This window comes from Neopsephotus bourkii, unplaced genomic scaffold (genome assembly GCF_033783945.1).
Source record: "Neopsephotus bourkii isolate Nb327-2 ecotype Australia unplaced genomic scaffold, CSIRO-AGI_Nbou_v1 NB_1825, whole genome shotgun sequence".
NCBI lineage: Eukaryota > Metazoa > Chordata > Aves > Psittaciformes > Psittacidae > Neopsephotus > Neopsephotus bourkii.
This window is the reverse complement of record NW_026902298.1, coordinates 7,882,300-7,903,576: the sequence shown is the minus strand read 5'-3', so window position 1 is coordinate 7,903,576 and position 21,277 is coordinate 7,882,300. Positions and strand designations below refer to the sequence as shown.

The window sequence follows — 21,277 nt, the reverse complement described above, 5'->3', positions numbered from 1 at the left end:
CCTTTCATTGTTTGCCACTGAGAAGAGCCTGGCTCCATCCTCGTGACACTCCCCCTTTATATATTTATATACACTAATAAGGTCACCCCTCAATCTCCTCTTCTCCAAACTGTAGAGACCCAGCTCCCTCAGTCTTTCCTCATAAGGGAGATGCTCCACTCCCTTAATCATCTTAGTTGCCCTGCGCTGGACTCTCTCCAGCAGGTCCCTGTCCTTTTTAAACTGAGGGCCCCAGAACTGGACACAATATTCCAGATGAGGTCTCACCAGGGCAGAGTAGAGGGGAAGGAGGACCTCTCTCGACCTACTAACCACCCCCCTTCTAATACACCCCAGGATGCCATTGGCCTTCTTGGCCACAAGGGCACAGTGTCGGCTCATGGTCACCCTGTCGTCCACCAGGACCCCCAGGTCCCTCTCCCCTACACTGCTCTCTAACAGGTCGTTCCCCAGCCTATACTGGAACCTGGGGTTGTTCCTGCCCAGATGCAGGACTCTACACTTTCCCTTGTTATATTTCATCAAGTTATTCCCCGCCCAGCTCTCCAGCCTGTCCAGGTCCCTCTGGATGGCAGCACAGCCTTCTGGCGTGTCGGCCACCCCTCCCAGCTTAGTGTCATCAGCAAACTTGCTGATAGTACACTCAATTCCCTCATCTAAATCGTTAATGAATATATTAAATAATACTGGTCCCAGTACCGACCCTTGAGGCACTCCACTAGATACAGGCCTCCAACTAGACTCCGCCCCATAGACTACAACTCTCTGGCTTCTCTCCTTCAGCCAGTTCACAGTCCACCTCACTACCCGATCATCCAGACCACACTTCCTCAATTTAGCCGCAAGGATGCTGTGGGAGACCGTGTCAAACGCTTTGCTGAAGTCGAGGTAGACCACATCCACCGCTCTACCATCATCCATCCACCGTGTTATTTCCTCATAAAAGGCTACAAGATTGGTCAAGCACGACTTCCCCTTGGTGAAGCCATGTTGACTGCCCCTCATAACCCTCTTATCCTTGATATGCCTTAAGATGGCACCAAGGATAAGGTGTTCCATCACTTTCCCAGGAACGGAGGTGAGGCTAACCGGTCTATAGTTACCCGGGTCCTCCTTCTTGCCCTTTTTGAAGACAGGAGTGACATTTGCTTTCCTCCAGTCCTCAGGCACCTCTCCCGTTTCCCAAGACTTGGTAAAGATGATGGAGAGCGGTCTAGCAATGACCTCAGCCAGTTCCCTCAGCACCCGCGGGTGCATCCCATCTGGACCCATGGATTTATGGATATCCAGATTGCTCAACTGGTCTTTAACCCATTCCTCATCGACTAAGGCAGACCGCTCCGTTGACCTATCTTCATCCGGGGTCTCAGCGGTACAGGGCTCTTCAGGACTGCCTCCAGCAGAGTAGACAGAGACAAAGAAGTCATTCAGTAACTCTGCCATCTCTGTATCTTCTGTCACCAGGGCACCCGTCCCGTTCATCAGCGGGCCTACATTGCCTCTGGTGTTAGTTTTACCTGCCATGTATTTGAAAAAGCTCTTTCTGCTGTCCTTGACCCCTCTCGCCAGCTTTAATTCCAAGGAGGCCTTAGCCATCCTAGCAGCTTTCCTACATCCTCTAGCAGCAGCCTTATATTCTTCCCAAGTGGCCAGCCCTTCTTTCCATGACCTGTAAACTCTCCTCTTCCACTTGAGCATACCGAGCAATTCCCTATTTAACCACGCAGGTCTCCTGACCCTCTTCCTCGACTTCCTACGTGTCGGGATGCTCCGATCTTGAGCTCGGAAAAAGCAGTCCTTGAACGTCAACCAACTATCTTGGGCCCCTTTCCCTTCAAGCAGCCTAGCCCACTGGATTTCCCCTAGCAATCGCTTGAAGAGGCCAAAGTTTGCCCTGCTAAAGTCCAGGGTTGCGATTCTACTTGCTATTCTACTGACCCTACCAGACAAGATCCTGAATTCTACCATCTCGTGGTCGCTGCAACCAAGGCAGCCCTCAACCTTCACTCCTTCAACCAGACCCTCCTTGTTAGTGAGGATGAGATCCAGCAGCGCACCTCTCCTGGTTGGCTCATCCACCATTTGCATGAGGAAGTTATCATCCATACACTGGAGGAACCTCCTGGACTGCGGCTGGGTTGCCGAGTAGTCCTTCCAGCAAACATCAGGGAAGTTAAAATCCCCCACGACGACCACGGCCTGTGACCGTGAGGCCGCTGTCAGCTGCCTGTAGAAGGCCTCGTCAACTTCCTCACCCTGATCCGGGTGTTGCTATTAATAGTAGTTGCTATTAAAAAAGGTTTCTGTCTTTTTTTGTTAATTTAGAAAAATTTTATCCTGGAGTTTAATTCTGATGGGTAGATTAAGATAAGACATTAGGAAGACGCTCTTCCCTGTGAGGGTGCTGAGGCACTGGCACAGGGTGCCCAGAGAAGCTGTGGCTGCCCCATCCCTGGCACTGTTCAAGGCCAGGTTGGACACAGGGGCTTGAAGCAGCCTGCTGTAATGAATGATGTCCCTGTCTGTGGCAGGGGTTGGAGCTGGATGAGCTTTAAGGTCCCTTCAACCCAAACGAAATCATATGATTCTATGAAATAATGTCATGAAAATTCCCACCCTTCCTCCTTTTATTTTGTTCAATGTGAATAGCAAAGGACTGGCTTGCATTCCTGCAGTAATGGGTGAGCTAAATGTTGAAATCACACAGACATACTACAAAGGTAGAAAGGTACCTGTAGGTGATGAGCTCAGGTGGGAAAGTTAGTACCACAGAAATTTATACAGCTAGAGGGTATCAGTCTTTCCCCACTGCAGCTTTGTTGTCTATGTTCAGTCAGGTAAACTCTACTCATTCTACAAAAGCACCACAGAAAGGATTAAATGATTTTTAATGCTTTATAATTGCATCCAGCTTATTACTGCAAAGCAGGAAGTGCCTGCTAGCTTTGCTCCTCAGTAACTGCTGTGTTACTGGGCAGCTGGCCCAGGCTGTAGCTCAATGCAGTATCAACTGATAGGACTCCGTGCCTTTCCATTAATCTCTGATCATTTTTTCACATGAGTCTGCTTACAGAACAGCCTTAGAAACTAGCAACTGTTTTTAAAAGCAGGAGGGTAATCAGGTATTGGAACAGACTTCCCACGGCAGTGGTGGAATCACTATCCCTGGAAGTGTTCAAAAACCATGATGAGACTCTTACTGATACAGTTTAGTGGTGGTATTGGCAGTTCTGGGATAATGGTTGGACTTGATGATCTTAAAGGTCTTTTCCAACCTGGATGATTCTATGATTCTATGTCTTTTCCTTTAAAAGCACTACGAGCAGCCACACAAATCTTTGTGCCAGTACAACTGGGAGCAGAAACAGGGAGAGGAAAAAAAGTTGGAATTGACTAAGAAAACACTACTGCACAAAATTTGCACCTAAAAGGGATGCAACTATGCAACATTGTACAAGACAGAGATACTACTCTAAATGCTTTAGTTCACTTAGCAACTGATAACCTGATGTCTCTGTCTCTTACTTAGCCACGTAAAAGCACCTGTAAGCGTGTCTGCATTCATACAACTTCATTTGAAACTACAGAAATGTTGGGTTATTCTTGTGCTTAGGTACTTGCCACCTGACACATTCCAAAATGCAGATGTGCTACAATCACCCAACCCCTTCCTTTCCCTCCTGCAAATATACTTTGAGCAAAGACACGCTCATGGCACAGATCATTTTTCAATCTATCTTCCTTTTTTTCACCTCTGAGATTTTTTTCAAGCCCTGTCTCTTATCAGTGTTGCAGGGATCTGACCAGATTGGTTTCGCCAATCCATTTTGATTTTGTTCATGCATAGCTTCCATAGCATCTATGAACACTTCCATCACACACCGAAACACCAGTACTCTCACTGTTTCATTATAACGTGGTTGCAAAGACTTCGACGCATTACCTAACCAGTTTCCCATCTCCTGCAGGGGATGATTGCACACAAATATGTCCAATAAAGAAGAAATACAGTTCTTAACTCTTACAATCCAACATTTTAACTGCTCAGCCAAAAGGTAATATTATAGCTTCTAGAGGCTTCCTTTACTCCTGTTAACCTTTACTTCACATACGGTAATTTTTGTAATGTAAGGAACTGGTAGATAAATGAGTCAAGGCTACGTTGTATTTACCTTCCTTAAGCTACCAGTATGTTGTGCAGGGAATTTTCACTGTAATTCCTTTTATTATTTCCAGGAGAGCAGCCAAAATATGTAACTGTATTACATGTCTCTGGATAACATTAAAGTAGTGCCTGATACGTGTACAACCTATCTACGAGCACAAAGTACAGCTTCCTTTTTGTGCAATTATAGCTGACTTTTTTCCTACAAGAAAAGCCCCAAACCAATACAGTGAGGTCCTTTTTGCTTCTAAATCATCCACAAAATTATCCTGACTTTTGCAGCATGTTTTCTATTTGTGAGTTGTAGCCTGAATCGAGGGGGAAGAAAGTCACTGAGCATCTTTCCGTTCGAAGCAGAAAGCAGAACCAGATTTCCCACCTCAGTCTTAAACACAAACACGCTTTCATAAATAACATAGCCAAGCTCCAATACCATTTAAAATTCAATGTATTTTCTGAGTTCAGAATTAGAAACATTTGCTCCAGTTTGTCTGCTTCACCTGAAGACAAATCACCTATTCCTGACGTGAAAAATAAGGCTATCAATATTGATGTGATGCTCTACCACTTAGCTAAATAAACACACTCTGGATATTGCAAGGCTGAGTAAGCACAGCCCTGGCACAGCGAGTTTCAAAGTTACTGGAGGCATAACATTTAAACCCACTGCTCAGAAGATCTGCTGCAACCATGCTGACCAGTCCCATCTGACTGTGCTCCCACCCGCAGCAGGCACAAAACAGTGGCAGATACCCAAGAACAAGACATCTGGAGACAGAAAGCAACAAACAGCATCGGAGGGAGAAAAGAGTGTGTGAGGCCTCTAACAGAAAACAACTCCTTGTGACCTTGCTGAAGGCTGCCTGAGATGCTCATGAGCTCTGGGGCTTCCTACCTCGAGCTTATTGAGCCAAGATGAAATGCTGGAGAGAAAATGATCTGCATTTGAGGAAATTACACTTTAAACCCCTTACCTCACTAGTCTGCATTAACAGTCCAGAAAGCAAGGTGAGGCTCCAGAGCTTCCCTTTCATACTGATCCAATACCAAAATCAGCAGAGCTCTCCAGCAAAGGAAATATGCCACTTACATGGCTCATGCTGCAATCAGCAAGGGGTATGTAATGTAGTAACTGACTGGGGTTTTTAATGAATCAAAATAACATCCTTGTTTTTACGTTGCTTTTACTATGACCAGTTACTGTCATCAAGCAGTGTATTATCAAGCCATTTTCTCACCATCAGGCCTTGGCTCATCTTTTAGGAAGCTGGAAAAGGCCCATTTCAATTCTCTTTTGTTGCAGGCAGGTATGGAAGCAAAAAGCAATGACCTAATTTATGACCAGAATATGGATTAACTAACAGCTGCTGCTACTTAGGTATCATTTTCCTGATCACCTTCAGCACTGCCATTACTGTAAGTACATACCCTATCATTTTCCTTAAATTAATGTGAATTTTATCTCAAATAACTGGGGAGTGTTTCAAAGGGGTTTCAAGCTCTGTTGTCAAGCCTTTTTATCTGAACCATTAAAAATAAGAAGGGAAAAAACCCAAATGTGTCATTTGGGAGATTAGAGAAGGAAAAGATGACTTATCAACACTTTCAGCATATGCATATTGCTGAGACCTGCCCCGCTTTGTGTCAGCCATTTTAAGTAAATGGCTTTTAAAAGTGTTAGGTCATGCTAAATGAGGTGAGTTCAATGAAATATGGCACTTTCTTTAATGCTGATAGATAGCCAGGATGATTTTAACAGAAGTTATATTCTGACACAAAGAATATTTGCCCAGGTGCATCAGTGAATCCTGACTAAAGAGAATGCCAGGAAAAAATTCATGTAAAATAAAAGTAACAGCTAAAACCTATTGCTGCTATAATCTAATATATTTATAGCAAGAGCAAACATCAAGCACATTCAATCACAGGATCATAAGAGACTAAGTAGCATCTAATAAAGAACCATTAGTACAGGGAAAAGATGTTACTATCAAAATACATATTCTTAATGAAATTTGAAACGCTCCAAAATTCCAGAAGGTGAAAGCAAAGGATTTTTGACTATTAAGAATTATTGAGATAGGGCAAATTGGTTAAAACTCCAATAATTTGACCCTAGACTTTGATGGTTTGAAATAAACCCACACTGTATGGGGAGCATCACATGACAACCAGGAATTCAGTATTATTTCTAGACTGTTAGCACATGCAGAACAGCGTGGCTCGAATTCTCCCACAGGCTGAGTTGTTCTGTCTTAAACCAATAATTGGGCTTAAATCCCTCAGGAGGCTGTATCACTTTATAATTCATTCACTTTATACCTCTTTCTTTTTTGCACTTCTAAAGTAATTTGTAACATTAGACATTTTTGGTATCTATATATGCTCTCAGGCTTGAATTGGCTGGGACTGTGATTTGGAAGGGAAAGGTGAACACATTGCTGGAAGTAAAAGACAGACATTATAATGGTCACTCCATTCTCCTTGAGACACTCCTTAGAGTCTGCACTTTTTTATGCTGTATGGTTTGACAGACATATTTCTGAGGAAAAAAATGCAGAACAAATCAGAAAGGGAAAAGCTCCACACTTGCATGTCTGATTTCACACATCAGCAATCCCGGATGCATTTGAAATGTTGAGTTGCCTAACATGTAAGTTTACTTTTATATTGCTGTGCAATTCATTTTTAGCCTATTTCAATGCTTTAGAGAATTGTGTTGGTCCTTTTCAGCTGATCAGAGTTATTCCTACGTGGCTCTTAGCAAGCATGAAAATTAGAGTGAAAGGGATGAAATGCACATCAGCCGAGGAGCCGAGAGAGTAAAATATTATGAATTAAGTTACTATTCAGAGATGACGATGCAGACAGACTTATACTCTGTACAACCTCCACACCTAGGCTTGGATTTTCTTTCTCTGGAATAATTTGTTAATGTTTTTCTGGATACATTTTGAAGTTATTATCATGGGATACTTTATTTTACTCTTCTTGAAACTAAACTTGTACCATTAGCAAAGGAAAACCACTGTCATTTGAGAGAGAGTTGATCAATGAAATGAGTTGGTATAGACTCAGTCTTCCACAGGATTTCTTACAAATACTACTATCATAGTAAGAAACCTCCATTGCATCTTGGTCAGAATACCAAAGCTGAAAGGCTGCAAGGTCTTTCAAGGCACCCTTGGTCAGAGAGAACACACACGTCACCGGGTTGTGTGTGAAGCAGATGACTCCATCCCACGGCCAGATTGCAGACAAAACCCGCTCCAAAGGTACCTCTGCTTCCAAATTACCATTATTATTGAGTGATAATTCACTTAGGAGTCTTTTCCCAAACTGCTGTTTATCATTTCTGAGAACACAAAGGCTTTGCTCAGCAAAGCTGAAGTGCAGGAATTTGCTGAGGTTTATTCTTTAAATTGCCATTACTTGAGACAAAAAGTGGAGTTGATTTACATCCTCAGCTACAGAGAGCTGTCAGGACTAGTTGAATATTACTGCACCAAGCTCCTATGTCAGCTGGGTTTGTGGACTGGCTTGCCAGCACCTCACATCTCATTCTTTGCATTGACTTTCTTTCTGCAGTATAAAGTACTTTTCCCACTGATTGATGGAGGGGAATGCAAAACATGCTACATAGCATATTCCTGATCCTTCTAAGCCATACAACAGAACACGGTATAGAATCATAGAATAGTTAGGGTTGGAAAGGACCTTAAGATCATCAAGGACCTTAAGATCATCTTTGTGAATGATCACTGTGCTGGGCTTTGTCACTTAGTCACGTTTTTTAACTACAAATTTGTATATGGGGAACATATTTTGTGGCAGAACATCACTTCTGAAAGGATGGAACTTTTCAGAATCATGTGAGCTATGTTCATTATGCTAAACACAGAAGCAAGGCAGAAAACAGTTATTTCCAAGGTCATCATTTTGGGCAGTATCCTCCAAGGCAGGGGGATATACTGTCTGACCTGTCAGTTGGAGCTCTGGGTATGGGGGGTTGAGAGCTGGGCAGTGTTCCTCAAACAGGCATGGATAAACTTTCCTAACAAAAATGTGCCTCTCCCTTCTTATATATTTAAATCGCTTTTGTACTTTCCCTCTTTTAGGCCTTCCAGCTGAAGCAATGTTCTGTCCTAAACTGCTGCTGTTCATGCCAAGCACTTCAAGTTGCACTGTAATTCTGTCACAGACACACAGGTACCTTCTATTCAAGGTGAAATCATGTGGAAGGAGCATTTACAAGGTGCTTATCTGGTCAGACAGCATCTCTTATGTGCAGGCTCTTCTGTCTCATTGAAACCCTCTTCCTGCCAGTGGTTTTCAAAGTTATTTAGTTTATAGGAGTTTTCTAATAATCTCTACAATGTTTTTCCATTCCCATCAGCCAGAACCAATGTGACCAAAAGAAGAAGTTGTTTAAAAAGGATTTTTCTACTCTGGATCACCGCTAAAAGGTAATTAAGGGGAAAGGCTGGATGAAAAGATTTTTGCTTTTTGTTCTTTTTTCTTCCAGTGCTGACCATTACATGAACAATTACGTGTGATTAGGGAGTGCTTTTACAGCTGATTATGTTCTGGCTATTATGTCCAAACGGCAGATCTGGTAAAACAAGACTCCTGCCCTTCTTCTAGAAGGACCACAGCTACGACTCACAAATTGCACTTTTACAAGAGCTTAGGATCTACTACCTGGATGAAAACTGAACAAAGTCTCATCAGAGACTTTAAACACATCTTAAACTATTTATCTGTGCAAATGTAGCCTCTGACTGCCAAAACCAGGTGACCCTGAACTTACAGGAAGGAGAAGGGTGATGGTTGTATCCAAATGCTCTATTGTAGCTGGCTGAGGGCCAGGTCTACTCCCATTGGGGTCCTTTGGGTGTACACACAAGCTGTGCTCTGCTGGCATGTCAGGTTGAAGATGGGTACACATTTTTCCCTTTTCTATTCAGGAAAGAAACCCGTATGTGTGAACACAAGTTCCACCAAATCCTCTGGGCTTGATGATTTGGGGCTGGAGACTTACAGGCCTTTCTGTTCTACGCTGGGATGCAATGGGGTGCCCACACATACAGAGACTGAATTTCTGTGGAGTACAGCCAGTAATGACACTGCTTTGCAATATACCTACCATGTCACTACCCAGAGATAGAAACACAGAATCAACCAGACTGGAAAAGACCTTTAAGATCATCAAGTCCAACCTTTACCCCAGGACCGCTAAGTCCACCATTAAACCATGTCACTGGTTGAAAAGACTGGCTTTGTCTACACACTTTGTAGGGATGGTGATTCCACCACTGCTTAAAAAGCTATTAAAAAGAATGCCAGAATTTCATTTCATAGCACCCACCTTCCCATGCGAGGTTAAACAGGATGTGCTTGAAATTAACTATAAGCTACCCAAGAGCAGAAGCTAGGGAAATACAGTGTTTTAGCACTCTGGGCAGCCTATATACGTCCATACAGGACATGGTGAAGGCTGCAGCTTACGCGCTGCAGTGCTAGTGGGTCCCTTCCCCAACATCCTCTTATACCAACTATTATTTTTTCAAACAGTACCCAGGTATATTTTGGTGGACAAAAAAATGTTGCTGACTCTTGCAAAAGGCAGCATGGAGAAAGCAACCTTGATGTGGCCGAGAAGGGGAAGAAACCTTTCAGATATAGTGTGTGCCAAGCCCTATGTCCACAGAGGACGGAACAGCTATTCATACAGATGTTGGCTCCTCCATGCACAGCAAAGGCAACTTCCCTTTTTGAAAGAACGCAGCTTAGTTTTCTAGCAGCCTGGCTGACTAGACTGTTGTGCTAGTTACAAAAAGGGATGGGGGAAATGAGGCACAAATCTGGTTTTATTGACTTCACAAGGTGTTAAAAACTAAAAACGTGGACAAAAAGATCATTCTATGCCTCAGAAATAGCAGTCTGGGTAGCAAAGTATGCATTTTATTAGCACAACTTTGACTTGTTTGGCGATTTCTGAAATCTAGAGGGAATGTTGGATAAGAAATGCTGCAATTTTTGCTTATGGCATTTGTGTATGATTATATACACAAAAAGAAATGGGCAAGGGAACTATATTATTGTTGGATAATCTGTCATGATGTTTTCAAGGTGCTGGAACCTCAAGAATAAGCTACACCAAACGTTTCAGTACAGACATTCAGAAAGAGAACCCCCAGTTTAGACGCCAGACAGTGTCTGCTCAGAGCATCAGGGACACTAGGGGTCAGCATGGGCGCACCTACATTAGCATTGGTAATGTATTGGTAAGTGCTGCCCCCTCTGCTGCAGCTCACAGGACAGAACAGACCTGAATCTGGAAAGGGGATTCTTTTATGGAAAAATGAGCTCTTGAACAACTGCAAATGGTGGTTCAAGACACATGCCCCCGATTAGATCTAGTCTGAAATAAACTCTCAGGACTCAAATAGAAACTACAACTATTAGCAAGGCGTACGCCAAGGAAGCAGGATAGAAAAATGCATGGAGGATGCTACTGAATGAAAAGTCACCCCAAAGATGGTGTTAAGGATGAGCATGGAACCCGGATAAAGGTGCACTGAGGAGGCCAAGAGGTGCAAGACAGCAGGGATTACTAAATCTGCCTTTGTTTCAGTATCATTTGTAAAATCTAAGAGTTCTTCAGGCACATGAGGGAGGAAGGAATAGTAAATGGTGAAGACAGTGTAATTAAAGATAACTTCCAGCCTGAAAGCAAATACTGCACCTCAGTTATGGGCAATCAGATAATATGGATTCTGAAGGACACGGAGTATAAAATCACAAGTCTAATAGCATTTTTGAAGTAAATCTCTCAAATCAGAGTAAGACCCAATGATGGAAGAAAAGCAAATGGAAATACCTAACTTAAGCAGAAGAATGAAACTGTGTCTTCCATTGGTGGGGCAGCTGATTTTATGGACAACAGATTCTTCTGTACTTCATTTCCTATTGGCAGGTATTAGGTAGGAATTGTTAGTATTTTAAGAAGGAGAATGAATTTTGAGGAGGGAATAAGCAGGTCAAATGAAAAGCCTTGGTTCTTTTTATAGGCAGAAAAATGAAACAAAGCTATGCCACACACTGTATTCTTAGTGTGTGCAAACTACTGCTGCCAGCAATGCAAGACAACCCATGATTCTGTGCAGCAACAACAGCACCTAGCTAATAAATCCTATATCTATTAACCCAAGGTAGTGCTTCATATCTGCACAGATTTCAGTTAACTTGGATTTTATACAAATGAAGCTTCTCCTGCACAGAACTTTCTTCTAACAGAACATTTTGGCAAAAATAGTGTTGTATATTTAGGAATACAAAGGAAACTTAATTAATGAACTGGTTCCTCACTAAATAACATAGGAAAAGTGTCAATGCGGAAAGAAGAAATATGTAACACTTGTATTCTGTGTTTGTACAGGGATAAAGCAAGATGTTGTATCAATCTCTCCTGAAGGAATACCTGCACTCTAAGCATAACATTGGAGAATGTTAAATACTGGCTCCTAAGGCTGCACTTCTTTTAGAAGGAGGTGGCAGAAGGTTTTGTGTCTTAAGCGTTCTTTCAAAGCAGGCACAAGAACTCAGCAGACCACTGATAATGATTTCCTTTGGTGTTCTTTGTTCACTAGATCTCAAAATGTCAAGGCAACTTCTTAAGACTGAAAGGCCTGTGCTATGAAAGGGCAAATGAGACAACCTGGATAATTAAAAGCCAATAAGCCTGGCATCTATCCTGGCAAAATAATGGAATCATTCCTACAAGTCTCAATTATGGAAGGATTAAAGAAGGGATAAAGAATTAATGCCAGTCAACATGATTTTCTGGAGGAAAAGAGACCTTGCCAAGCTAGCATGACATCTTTGTGGAGATCACAGGGACCAGGTGCTGTTCTGCACTGCCTGCTTCCAGGGAACAGTTGGGATGGCAGTGAAGTTCCCTGGAACTGGAACTTGTTTTAGAAGTGAGATTATACATCAGCATGACATGAAACACCTGCCTGCCAGTTTTACTGGGCACACAGTGTTTAATTGTGGTTTGTTTTTTTCCAAGAACTATTCCTTTCTTTCATTCATGGCGTGCAAATGACAAGCTGCTATTAAACACCATTATTCAAACTTCATAGCAAAGGGAAGCTCTTTGAAGAAATGTTCCTAAACCTCATTTAGAGGAAAGAACAGTTACTTTGGTGCTGGTCTGAAAAAGGCTGAGTTTCAGATTCATTTCCTACACATTAAAATGATCCGCTTTCTAAATCATTACCATAAGAAGTTCTGCTGCTTTGCAAAGTCCAGGATGCAAATTCCTGCTGCAGCACCAGTTTGGGATGTTTCTCAGCTGATGTTCTTTCAGCCATCCCAGAAGACCTAATTTAATTTCTAATCATTTCACCATGCTTAACACATTTTTCTAAATTACTTCTGCATTTTGTACTCGGAGGGAGTACGGGCTGGGTTTTGCTTAGAAAGCTCTTCTCTTTCATTGCCATTGTTCCCTATGGAAAGGGAATGAAGTGAAACTGCATAGAGAACTCAGCGACCAGCTGCTTTCAGTCCATACCGTATTTCAATCATAATAAGGCACATTCTCTTGATTTCATATCTTTCATACAGCTCCAACCTCTGCTGCCTTACACAGAAAAGCACTGTACCTTGTTTGTGCCTTCTGGGTGCAGGGCATTTTTCAGGATAGCCCAGCAAAACATGTGAGTGCGTTAAGTTCAAAGGTGTAGAAAATGTGCCCATTTTGTTCTTATTTGATTATATTTTCGTCTTATATAAAGTAGAAGAATGGTACTATTAAAGCCTTAAGCTACTTAACATTATTATTCACACTGTACTGTAAGCAAATAGGAAAAACAATGAGAAAGACAACAGTATGCAATAGGTACAGATTGCAGTAAATGCTCTGGTGTTTTGCCAGACACATGGTGCTAAGTTTGCATGACTTCCTGACAGAATTTTTGTAAGATATTTCTGTTCATACCCTTTTAACACCTCCATTTGGGAAATCCTTTTTACTATTCTTTGCCAATTATTTTCTTCATTTTCCTTTGAATGACCAAAGAAATTTTTGCTCAGACCCAATCCTGACATATATACAAGCAATCGTGCCATCACGCCATCCACTGAATCCACTTCCTACAGTATTTGCTGAAAAGATCTTTAAGGATTTGTGACAGAACTTTGGTTACCTTCTCTTTAAAACCACTACAGATGCAAAACTCCCTCCTCCTGTACCTTATAACTTCACCTCATGCCCCTTCCCAGTATTTTCTTCAGATTTGGAGGCAAATGCACAGCTCAAACGTAATGCCGAGTTGCTGTGATAGGCTCAAGAAAGGTGGTTGTGATGAGTTTCTTATCTAGAATACACCTTTCTGAAGCCTTTCAATCAAGGCTTCATTCAAGGATCTTCAGAACAGTTCACACGTGGCTCTTCACCCACTCATGTTCCACACAGATGCATTTATTCATCTTCCATTAAGTTTCCAACAAATGAAATCACACTGGAAATGCAACTTGTTACCCTCTTTTTACATCTAGCATTTGAGAACTGCACTGCTCCTAGATTTGCCTATTCAAACCTCAGTCTTCTGGTTTAATACTCCTCCATCTTTACATTCTGATTTGTTCTTAAGCCCTGCACAACCTATTCTGTCTGTCCTCAGAGACTAAAACCATTCTCTCCAAATACTGGATCTGGTTTTGCCTCCTTCTCTTTCATTCTTTAGGAAGGGAAATAGAATAGGATGTATGACCTTATCACAGTGTTTAGTTACCTAGAGCCATGTCCCTGATGCCTCATTCCCTTACACATGTTTTTGTCTTACCAAAGCGAAATTCTTACCTCCTCTTCTGCTCATCCCTTAAACTCAGCTTTCATTACAACCAACAAAATGAAAATACTCATCAAATATTACAAATATTTCCAAATCCTTATTACTCTGGAAGTATTATCTTGCCCAGTGCATCCTATCCCATTCTATCATTTTATGCAGTGAGTATATATGAAAGAAGGTAAGTAAACCTGTGCAGTTCATAACGGCATACATAAAAGAGTAACATTTGTGAATGAATGACACAAGGCATAAATTTTAGTGTATTGTTTGTGCAATGCCCAAAGTCCTTAATCAATACATCAGATATCCAAAGCACATAAATAGTGAATTTAAAACTGAATACACTCCTGGAAAACATGAATTATATTCTCAGAGCTCACTTATAATGAGCTTTTAATTAGAGAGTATGTCTTCATATATTAAAAGCAGAGAAGATACTAGCTGGTAGGTAATTCTTACGCTTTAATGTACATTTCTTTTTCTTTTATTAAACCAGAACTGTAAAGACTCCTTGCTTAAAATCATGTATATTTTACTTTCTCATGGCAAGACAAGTGTATGGTAAAGGGGATTCTGTTTCCTTTGCCACCAATAAGGACATATATGAGACATCCCACTAATGGATGCCTCCTCTAAAAACTAGTAAAAGGTCAACAGAGGTAACTTCACTGCTGTGAACAAAAGCTAAGTATATTGTAGGACTACCTCAGATTGGGAGATGACTGACCAGATCTTCTTCCATTATTTAATTGTCTAATTGGCCATTATCCCACACTGTAATGAAATGAAAGGCAGCATAATGCTTTACAAAATGTCTGCATGAAGTTCTGTGTAAAAACTTTTGCAGTACTTCACAACACAGTCCCTCATGAGAAAGACTGTTTGCTGATAAAGCATCCAGTAAAATCTGATCAATAAATCTCTCTCTATTCTTTAATTCAGCAGCTCAGCTTTATTTAATTCTCCACTGCTGTATAACACACTGCTGCCCAGGCTACCTCTCTGCTTGGACCTTGCATTTGTCATTGTTAGGACTCAACAGGAACTTGATCTGATTACCTGGTTTGCTTTCATTTGGTTTACACTGAACTTCTTCAACGCATTCTGCAGGAAACCATCCAATATGTCCCCGGGTGCTGCCTTCCCAGAATCCACCTTCTCCAATGCTTAAAACTAAAGAGAGACAGACACAGGCAGAAATCAGACTTTTTTTCTCTTCTCACTTAAATAGCAAGATTAGTTACACAGCACATTCAGTAATAACTGAGTATCACATTGTAAAGGCAAACATTGTGCAGTAACTCAAATGCTGGTACCCCAAAAATGGGCACAGAGTAACCTTTAAATGATACCTTCTCTGATCAGCCTTTGGAACCTCTTCCTGTATTTATTCTGTCACAAGTTTAATGGCCTTCACATGATTCTTTCCATCTTCAGTTTTCTCATTGCTGCTTTTATTAAGGATAAATGCAGGGTCATACTATGACCAAAAATAGTTGTCGTGCCTGAAGTGCTGAACCCATTGTAATACTGAACCCTCACTGAAATTGGAGGTTCATGATCCATATTTTGGTACACCATATGTTTTCTACTTCCTAAAGAAACATACTATTTTATTTAGTAGGTAGCTCCAGAGATTTGCAATGTAGGTTGATTAATACCATTTAATGGTCTGAGTACCCAGCAAACACTTCAATATCCCATCAGTGTGACACACAACATAGAGGTTTTAAAACGCTTCAATGATTTTTCCTTCGTAGAAGAGAGTGACAGCAGAATCCCAGACTGGTCTGGGTTGGAAAGGACCTTAAAGCTCATCCAGTTCCAACCCCTGCCACAGGCAGGGACACCTTCCACTAGAGCAGGTTGCTCCAAGCCCCATCCAACCTGGCCTTGAACACTGCCAGCTTCTCTGGGCAACCTGTGCCAGGTCCTCAGCGCCCTCACAGGGAAGAACTCCTTCTTAATGTCTAATAAATAAGCCCATGGAAGTTGTCACAGCACAGCTCCATCAGCTCGGTGCTACCCAAAGTAACTGCCCCTGCTGAAAATCCAGGCTAAGCAGCCCAAGCACATCTCTCTGCTGACATTTGCATCATTTTAGTCCCTGACCCCTGACTGCAATTGAACTCTGTGTGTCAGTGCAATTGCTGTGACTCAGTGGCACTGCACTTGAACTCAATTTGCACGACTGTAGGATAAGATGAAAATGAAATCAATGATGGAGAGGGGGGAAAGAAATCTTGGTAATACCTGAGAGGTTGTAAGAAGTTTAGTTTGACACACCAGGATCTATAAAACAGCACTTCAAATCGAATGTTTTACCTACTGCAATTCTAAGCTATTTGTGGTATTGCTTACAAAGCAGGGAGATCTCTTAACACAGATATTTGACAGAAAAATGTTTTGCAATGTGTCAATTTTGAGTCTTTTAAAGTAGTAAATTCAGAGATATAGATTTCATGAGCTGCATATTTACACATCCCTGTAAATGAGAAGTACACATTAGGCTCCAGGAAACAGATCCAGTCAGGCAAAATCCTGCACCTGGATGGGTCCCAAATGCACAGTTTATCAAGCCCCTGCTGACATACATGAGGAACCTGATGCCTACCCAGGTAGTTCTTGGGTAATAGAGGAGGACCTTGGAAGACACCAACAACTGTGCAGTGCCACTGAAACTGAGTAAAAACATCTTGGTAAGCTTCTTCTTTCAGTTACCTCACACCTATTGATACTGTCAACATAAGCAGACACCACTTCATCTCTAAACCGAAATGCAAGCAAAAATGAAGATACCAGATCTGTGCCTTCATTGTATCACTAAAAGAAACATCATATAAATGAAGATATGAATACATATAAATATGGGGCATAATTCATGAGAAACACATTGATCAATTCCAGATGTTCTTGAAAACATCTCAAACCTGGGCACATCAACACACAATGTCAATGTGACAATTCAATGTTACATGAACCAGAAGCCTGATCATTCATCCAATATATTCTGGGTATTCATCAGCTTCCAATATGCTTCTCACAATGTAACCCCTGTCCACAGAACAGAATGTATTTCTTATATATAAGGAAGTATGAACATTTAATTAATAATATCTATGGATAGGCTAATTACTGTAGGATCCTACTGTATATTGATTTCACTTCAACTCACACAAGTGAGTGTAGGATTCCAGCCAAGAGAAATCGCAAGATGTCAGACAGTGAAAAATTCCTACTGCAACTAATTGGGGTTTTCTGAGGAGAGTTTGCAGCGCTGAATCCCAGTCCTGATTTCACTCCACAAGCTGGCAAGAGAGGGAAAACAAGAACTACTTCAGAGAAGGAGAAAGATATCCCTAATTCCAGGTTCTATTAATCTGTCAGATTTGCTATTGTGATGTTCCAAATTACACGGATATTTCCATCTCCAACAAGCACTGGAAGAAGGAAGTTGGGTATTTCACAGCCATTAAGTAATGTGAGTATGGCAGGTAAGACACTCAAGATGGGAAAAGAAATTTCCTTTGTAAATCTATCTGTGAATGCAAGTTGAAAATTGATTACTACAGAGTAAAACCAGTCCCATTTTAGATCATTATTACATTAAATATTAGCTATTACTAATAGCAAGAGCAAAGCAAAAATAAGCATAGTCCTGCTGGAAGAGATGATGCCTATGGAAAACAGGCTGAAGAGGAAATGAGGTGCTGCCTCAGACACCCTTCACAATTCTGGTTCAAGCCTCTCTAGAGATTACATCCACAACCAAAGTGTCAGCATCTTTGTGTTTACTATCAAGTAAAAACATCCTTGTTGGTGCCCAGAAAGGAAGGGAATGCCTGCTGGAACCGCAAAGGCACAAAGATGACACAAGAGGTAAATAGGAGGTGACAGGGATGCGGCTCATGCGCAGAGATGGAGACAAATTGCTGGTGGGACAGAGGAGAATCCCGTATGGCCTGATCCTCAAAAGGCACAAAGCTGAGATCTAAAGGGTTCTACACTACCAAAAACCTTGAACTCATCTTTTTAACACATCTCAAGTGGTGTCATTAGCAAGAAATTCTGCAGCAGGAGCCAAAGCCGTAATAATCTCCATCTCTCTAAAAACTGGCAACACTTTGTGTATTCCAATGTGGAAACTGGGCACTGGAAGGATAAATCAAAAAATATCATTTCTCTTTTGTCCCCCCTGAAGGCTTTATTAGAATGAGGCCATAATTTCTGACTTTTCCCTCTCACAACAGTGCTTAAGAGGCACATTGTAATAGATGATTTGGTACCAGCAAGGGATTTTCTCCTCAACATTTTCCCCTCTGAAGGACATGACAATGGTAAATCAAAGGATAACTGCCCCAAAATTAATAATCAAGCTTTAGCATTTCAAGCATTTATTTTTTTTTTCCTTTGCTTTTAGGAAAAACAAAAGATGTGGTTGCTATGGCAAGAGCAGGCCGGAGTCTCTACACACACCATAAATTACACAGAGAACCTGATGGTGTAAGGGTAAAATTAAGGTTCTAGTAACATCAGGAGTCCTGGGATGTGTTTTCACAACAACATATAGTTTAAAACAAGAGAGTGAACAAGAGCTCACTTAGAGGAACCAAACTGCAAACCAAAATTGGACAAATACCAAATAATGAGTAACAGGACAAAATATCAAGGCAGGTGCCAATCATGATCTTCTATGTTAATGTCTTTGAAGTAGTATACTTAACATCAGCCAGGTTCTGCTTTGCCAAAGTCCAGAGAACACCACAAAATTATATACAGCGCCAAGCCATCATGGGATATTTTGTCTCTTGCAGCTCCTATAAGTTTATTGACACTGTATGTATTATAATGAATATTAATGACATACCTGAAACAGCTTCATTACTCAATATACTACCAGAAAATCACTTTTATCAAAACAACACTTCAGTTTTATCCTTCCACATTACAGCTCCCTTCATTACCAAGAAATAGGGTATATTTTCCATCAAATGGTGGGGCACACTATCTCTGAACTCCTTGTGACACTCAGACTTCACACATGGCATAAATGAAGGTGAGCACAAGTCACAACTTCATCTTGCTTGCTCTTAAAGGGAGCTATTTTTCTTCACATGTGGGTTTAGTTTAGGCTGTACTCGATTCCTTTACTGCTGTTTGCTCCTGACAGACATCCCTCCCTCCCTGTGATTAATGAGGAACAGGATCCGTCTGTTCTGCCTCACGGGCAGAGCGCTTCCAGCTTTCAAAGACTTAATCAAGAGAGACTGACATAACTGGAGATCAGGATTGGAAAGGAAGTCACTGTCTGTCGCCCCGATGACAACCGCACACAGGCCTCCAGCATGCAAACAAGTGACTGTGCCCAGCTGCCATGGAGAACATGCTCATGTGCAGGCCATGTACAATCTGAAGGGGAAGCCTTGTATATCTGCAGCTAATGATTTAGTATAATTGACCTAAGCAGCGAGATTCAACAGGTATTTCTTGTAGTGGGGCAGCAAATTCAGCAGTTCTTTCCCATCTTTTCTCAAAGAAGCTGTGGCTGCCCCATCCCTGGCAGTGTTCAAGGCCAGGATGAATGGGGCTTGGTGCAAGCTGGTCTAGCAGAAGGTGTCCCTGCACATGGCAGGGGGTTGGAACTGGATAAGTTTTAAGGCCCCTTCCAACCCAAACTATTCTATGATTCTAGGCTATGGAACCCCAGAGAGAAATCAAACTACTGAAACAACATGGGCAGAAAATATTCCTTAGTTGTTAAACATACATTTAACTTCCAGTTTTGCCTCCAAAACAGAAGTGTCATACCCAGTTGTGGATTCAAGGAGTTCAGCTTCCTGCAATCCAAGTGACTCTCTCAATTTAGCTAAAGAGCCTTACCTACCTCTAATTCAGTATTTAATTGTCTGCCCCCTCCTAACAGTCCAAGCTCCATAGCTTGATCTTGAAGCAGGTTGTGCCTCTATGGCCACTATGGCCACCAAACTGCAAGCATATAGATGGTAGGATGAAACAGCTTTAGCTTCAGGCTTTAGGTGCAGGTCACCAGCCCAAACCACTCTCACCACAATCTGCGTCAGGCTAGATCCGGAGTTAAAACAGCTTTCATCTCTTATCACCTCTACTTTCTCAAGAAAGAAACTGTGCAAAAAACAATGTTCAGGAAAAGGATCTTGGGATGAGAAGCTGACAGTGACTATTTACAGAGCAACCACTCACTACGTCAAAATCTACATGTACAACAGTCTGCACACAACTCTCTAAATCTGAGGAAATATGGTTCAGCTGAAATAGAACTGTTCAAGATTTGTCCCTGCATTTTTTGTTTCTTCCCTTTATATCTTTGCCAACAACTCTCTACAAAGATTGTCTTTTTCCTTTCATTTGAATGTCTCAAATAGCTTTGGGAAAGTGAAAGAGAGAAAAAAACAGCATAAGGAACAAATCTTCCTCACTGATTTGGATTTTGGACGAAAACTCCTATCAAGCATTGGAAAAAGGCATCCATTTGTGAAGTTGATCCCCATTTTTGTCAAGGAAGGTACAGACGGAGTCGAGTTTGCTCTTCTCCACAGCAATGCCCAAGCTACACGTCAAGGGACTACAGAGTAGAGAGCATTAATTCAAGAAGAGGTCCAGAAGATCCAGAGCCTGTACTGTTGTGTGGGATCATGCGAGTGTGCTCATGTACCATTCACAGCTCTTCTCTGTCTTCTGGTACTCCCCATCTCCTGGATATTCCAGCCCAGTTACTGACTACATAAGGCAGGCTGCTTTTAAGCAGTCAAGAGTGAAGATGATGGGGATTTGTGGATGCTCTTGCATCCTAAACACTTTCTCACAGTCTTGACAGCAAAGCGAGCTCTCCTGCTGGAGCGGGAGCAAGGCCATGTCTTTGCTACAACATTCTGATGCATCAGCTTGAAGCACAGCTCTCTCCTGCTCTTCAGATATAGGAGCTTGAAGAAATGAGTTAGGTTATTAGCTGTGATGAGACATAATTATTTATGCTGGGAATTTAAATCAAACTGATCAAGTCAGGAGCCAGCAAAGAAGCCAAACAGACCAATGAATCTGGGTAAGATTAATATTCCATTGCACATTAATTTCATCCTTCATAGAAAAGAGTAGCAAAGCAATGTTTCTGCAAACCCCTTAGGTTAAATATTGCTGCCATATTTATTCACACAAGGTACAAAATGCTCCTGAAGAAACAGAACAGCATTTTGGAGGCTCTTCCCTTTCCAGT

General features: G+C 41.6%; 1 protein-coding gene across 4 annotated transcripts in view; it reads right to left on the bottom strand.

The window, feature by feature from the left end:
* The window catches only part of SHANK2 (SH3 and multiple ankyrin repeat domains 2), a 339,902-nt gene that overhangs the window by 197,361 nt on the left and 121,264 nt on the right, over positions 1-21,277 (bottom strand). For all 4 annotated transcript variants that reach the window (XM_061343497.1, XM_061343498.1, XM_061343499.1 and 1 more), the window contains one exon: positions 15,088-15,201. In XM_061343497.1, the coding sequence (XP_061199481.1) occupies positions 15,088-15,201 (114 nt within the window). The remainder of the gene's footprint in view (positions 1-15,087; positions 15,202-21,277) is intronic.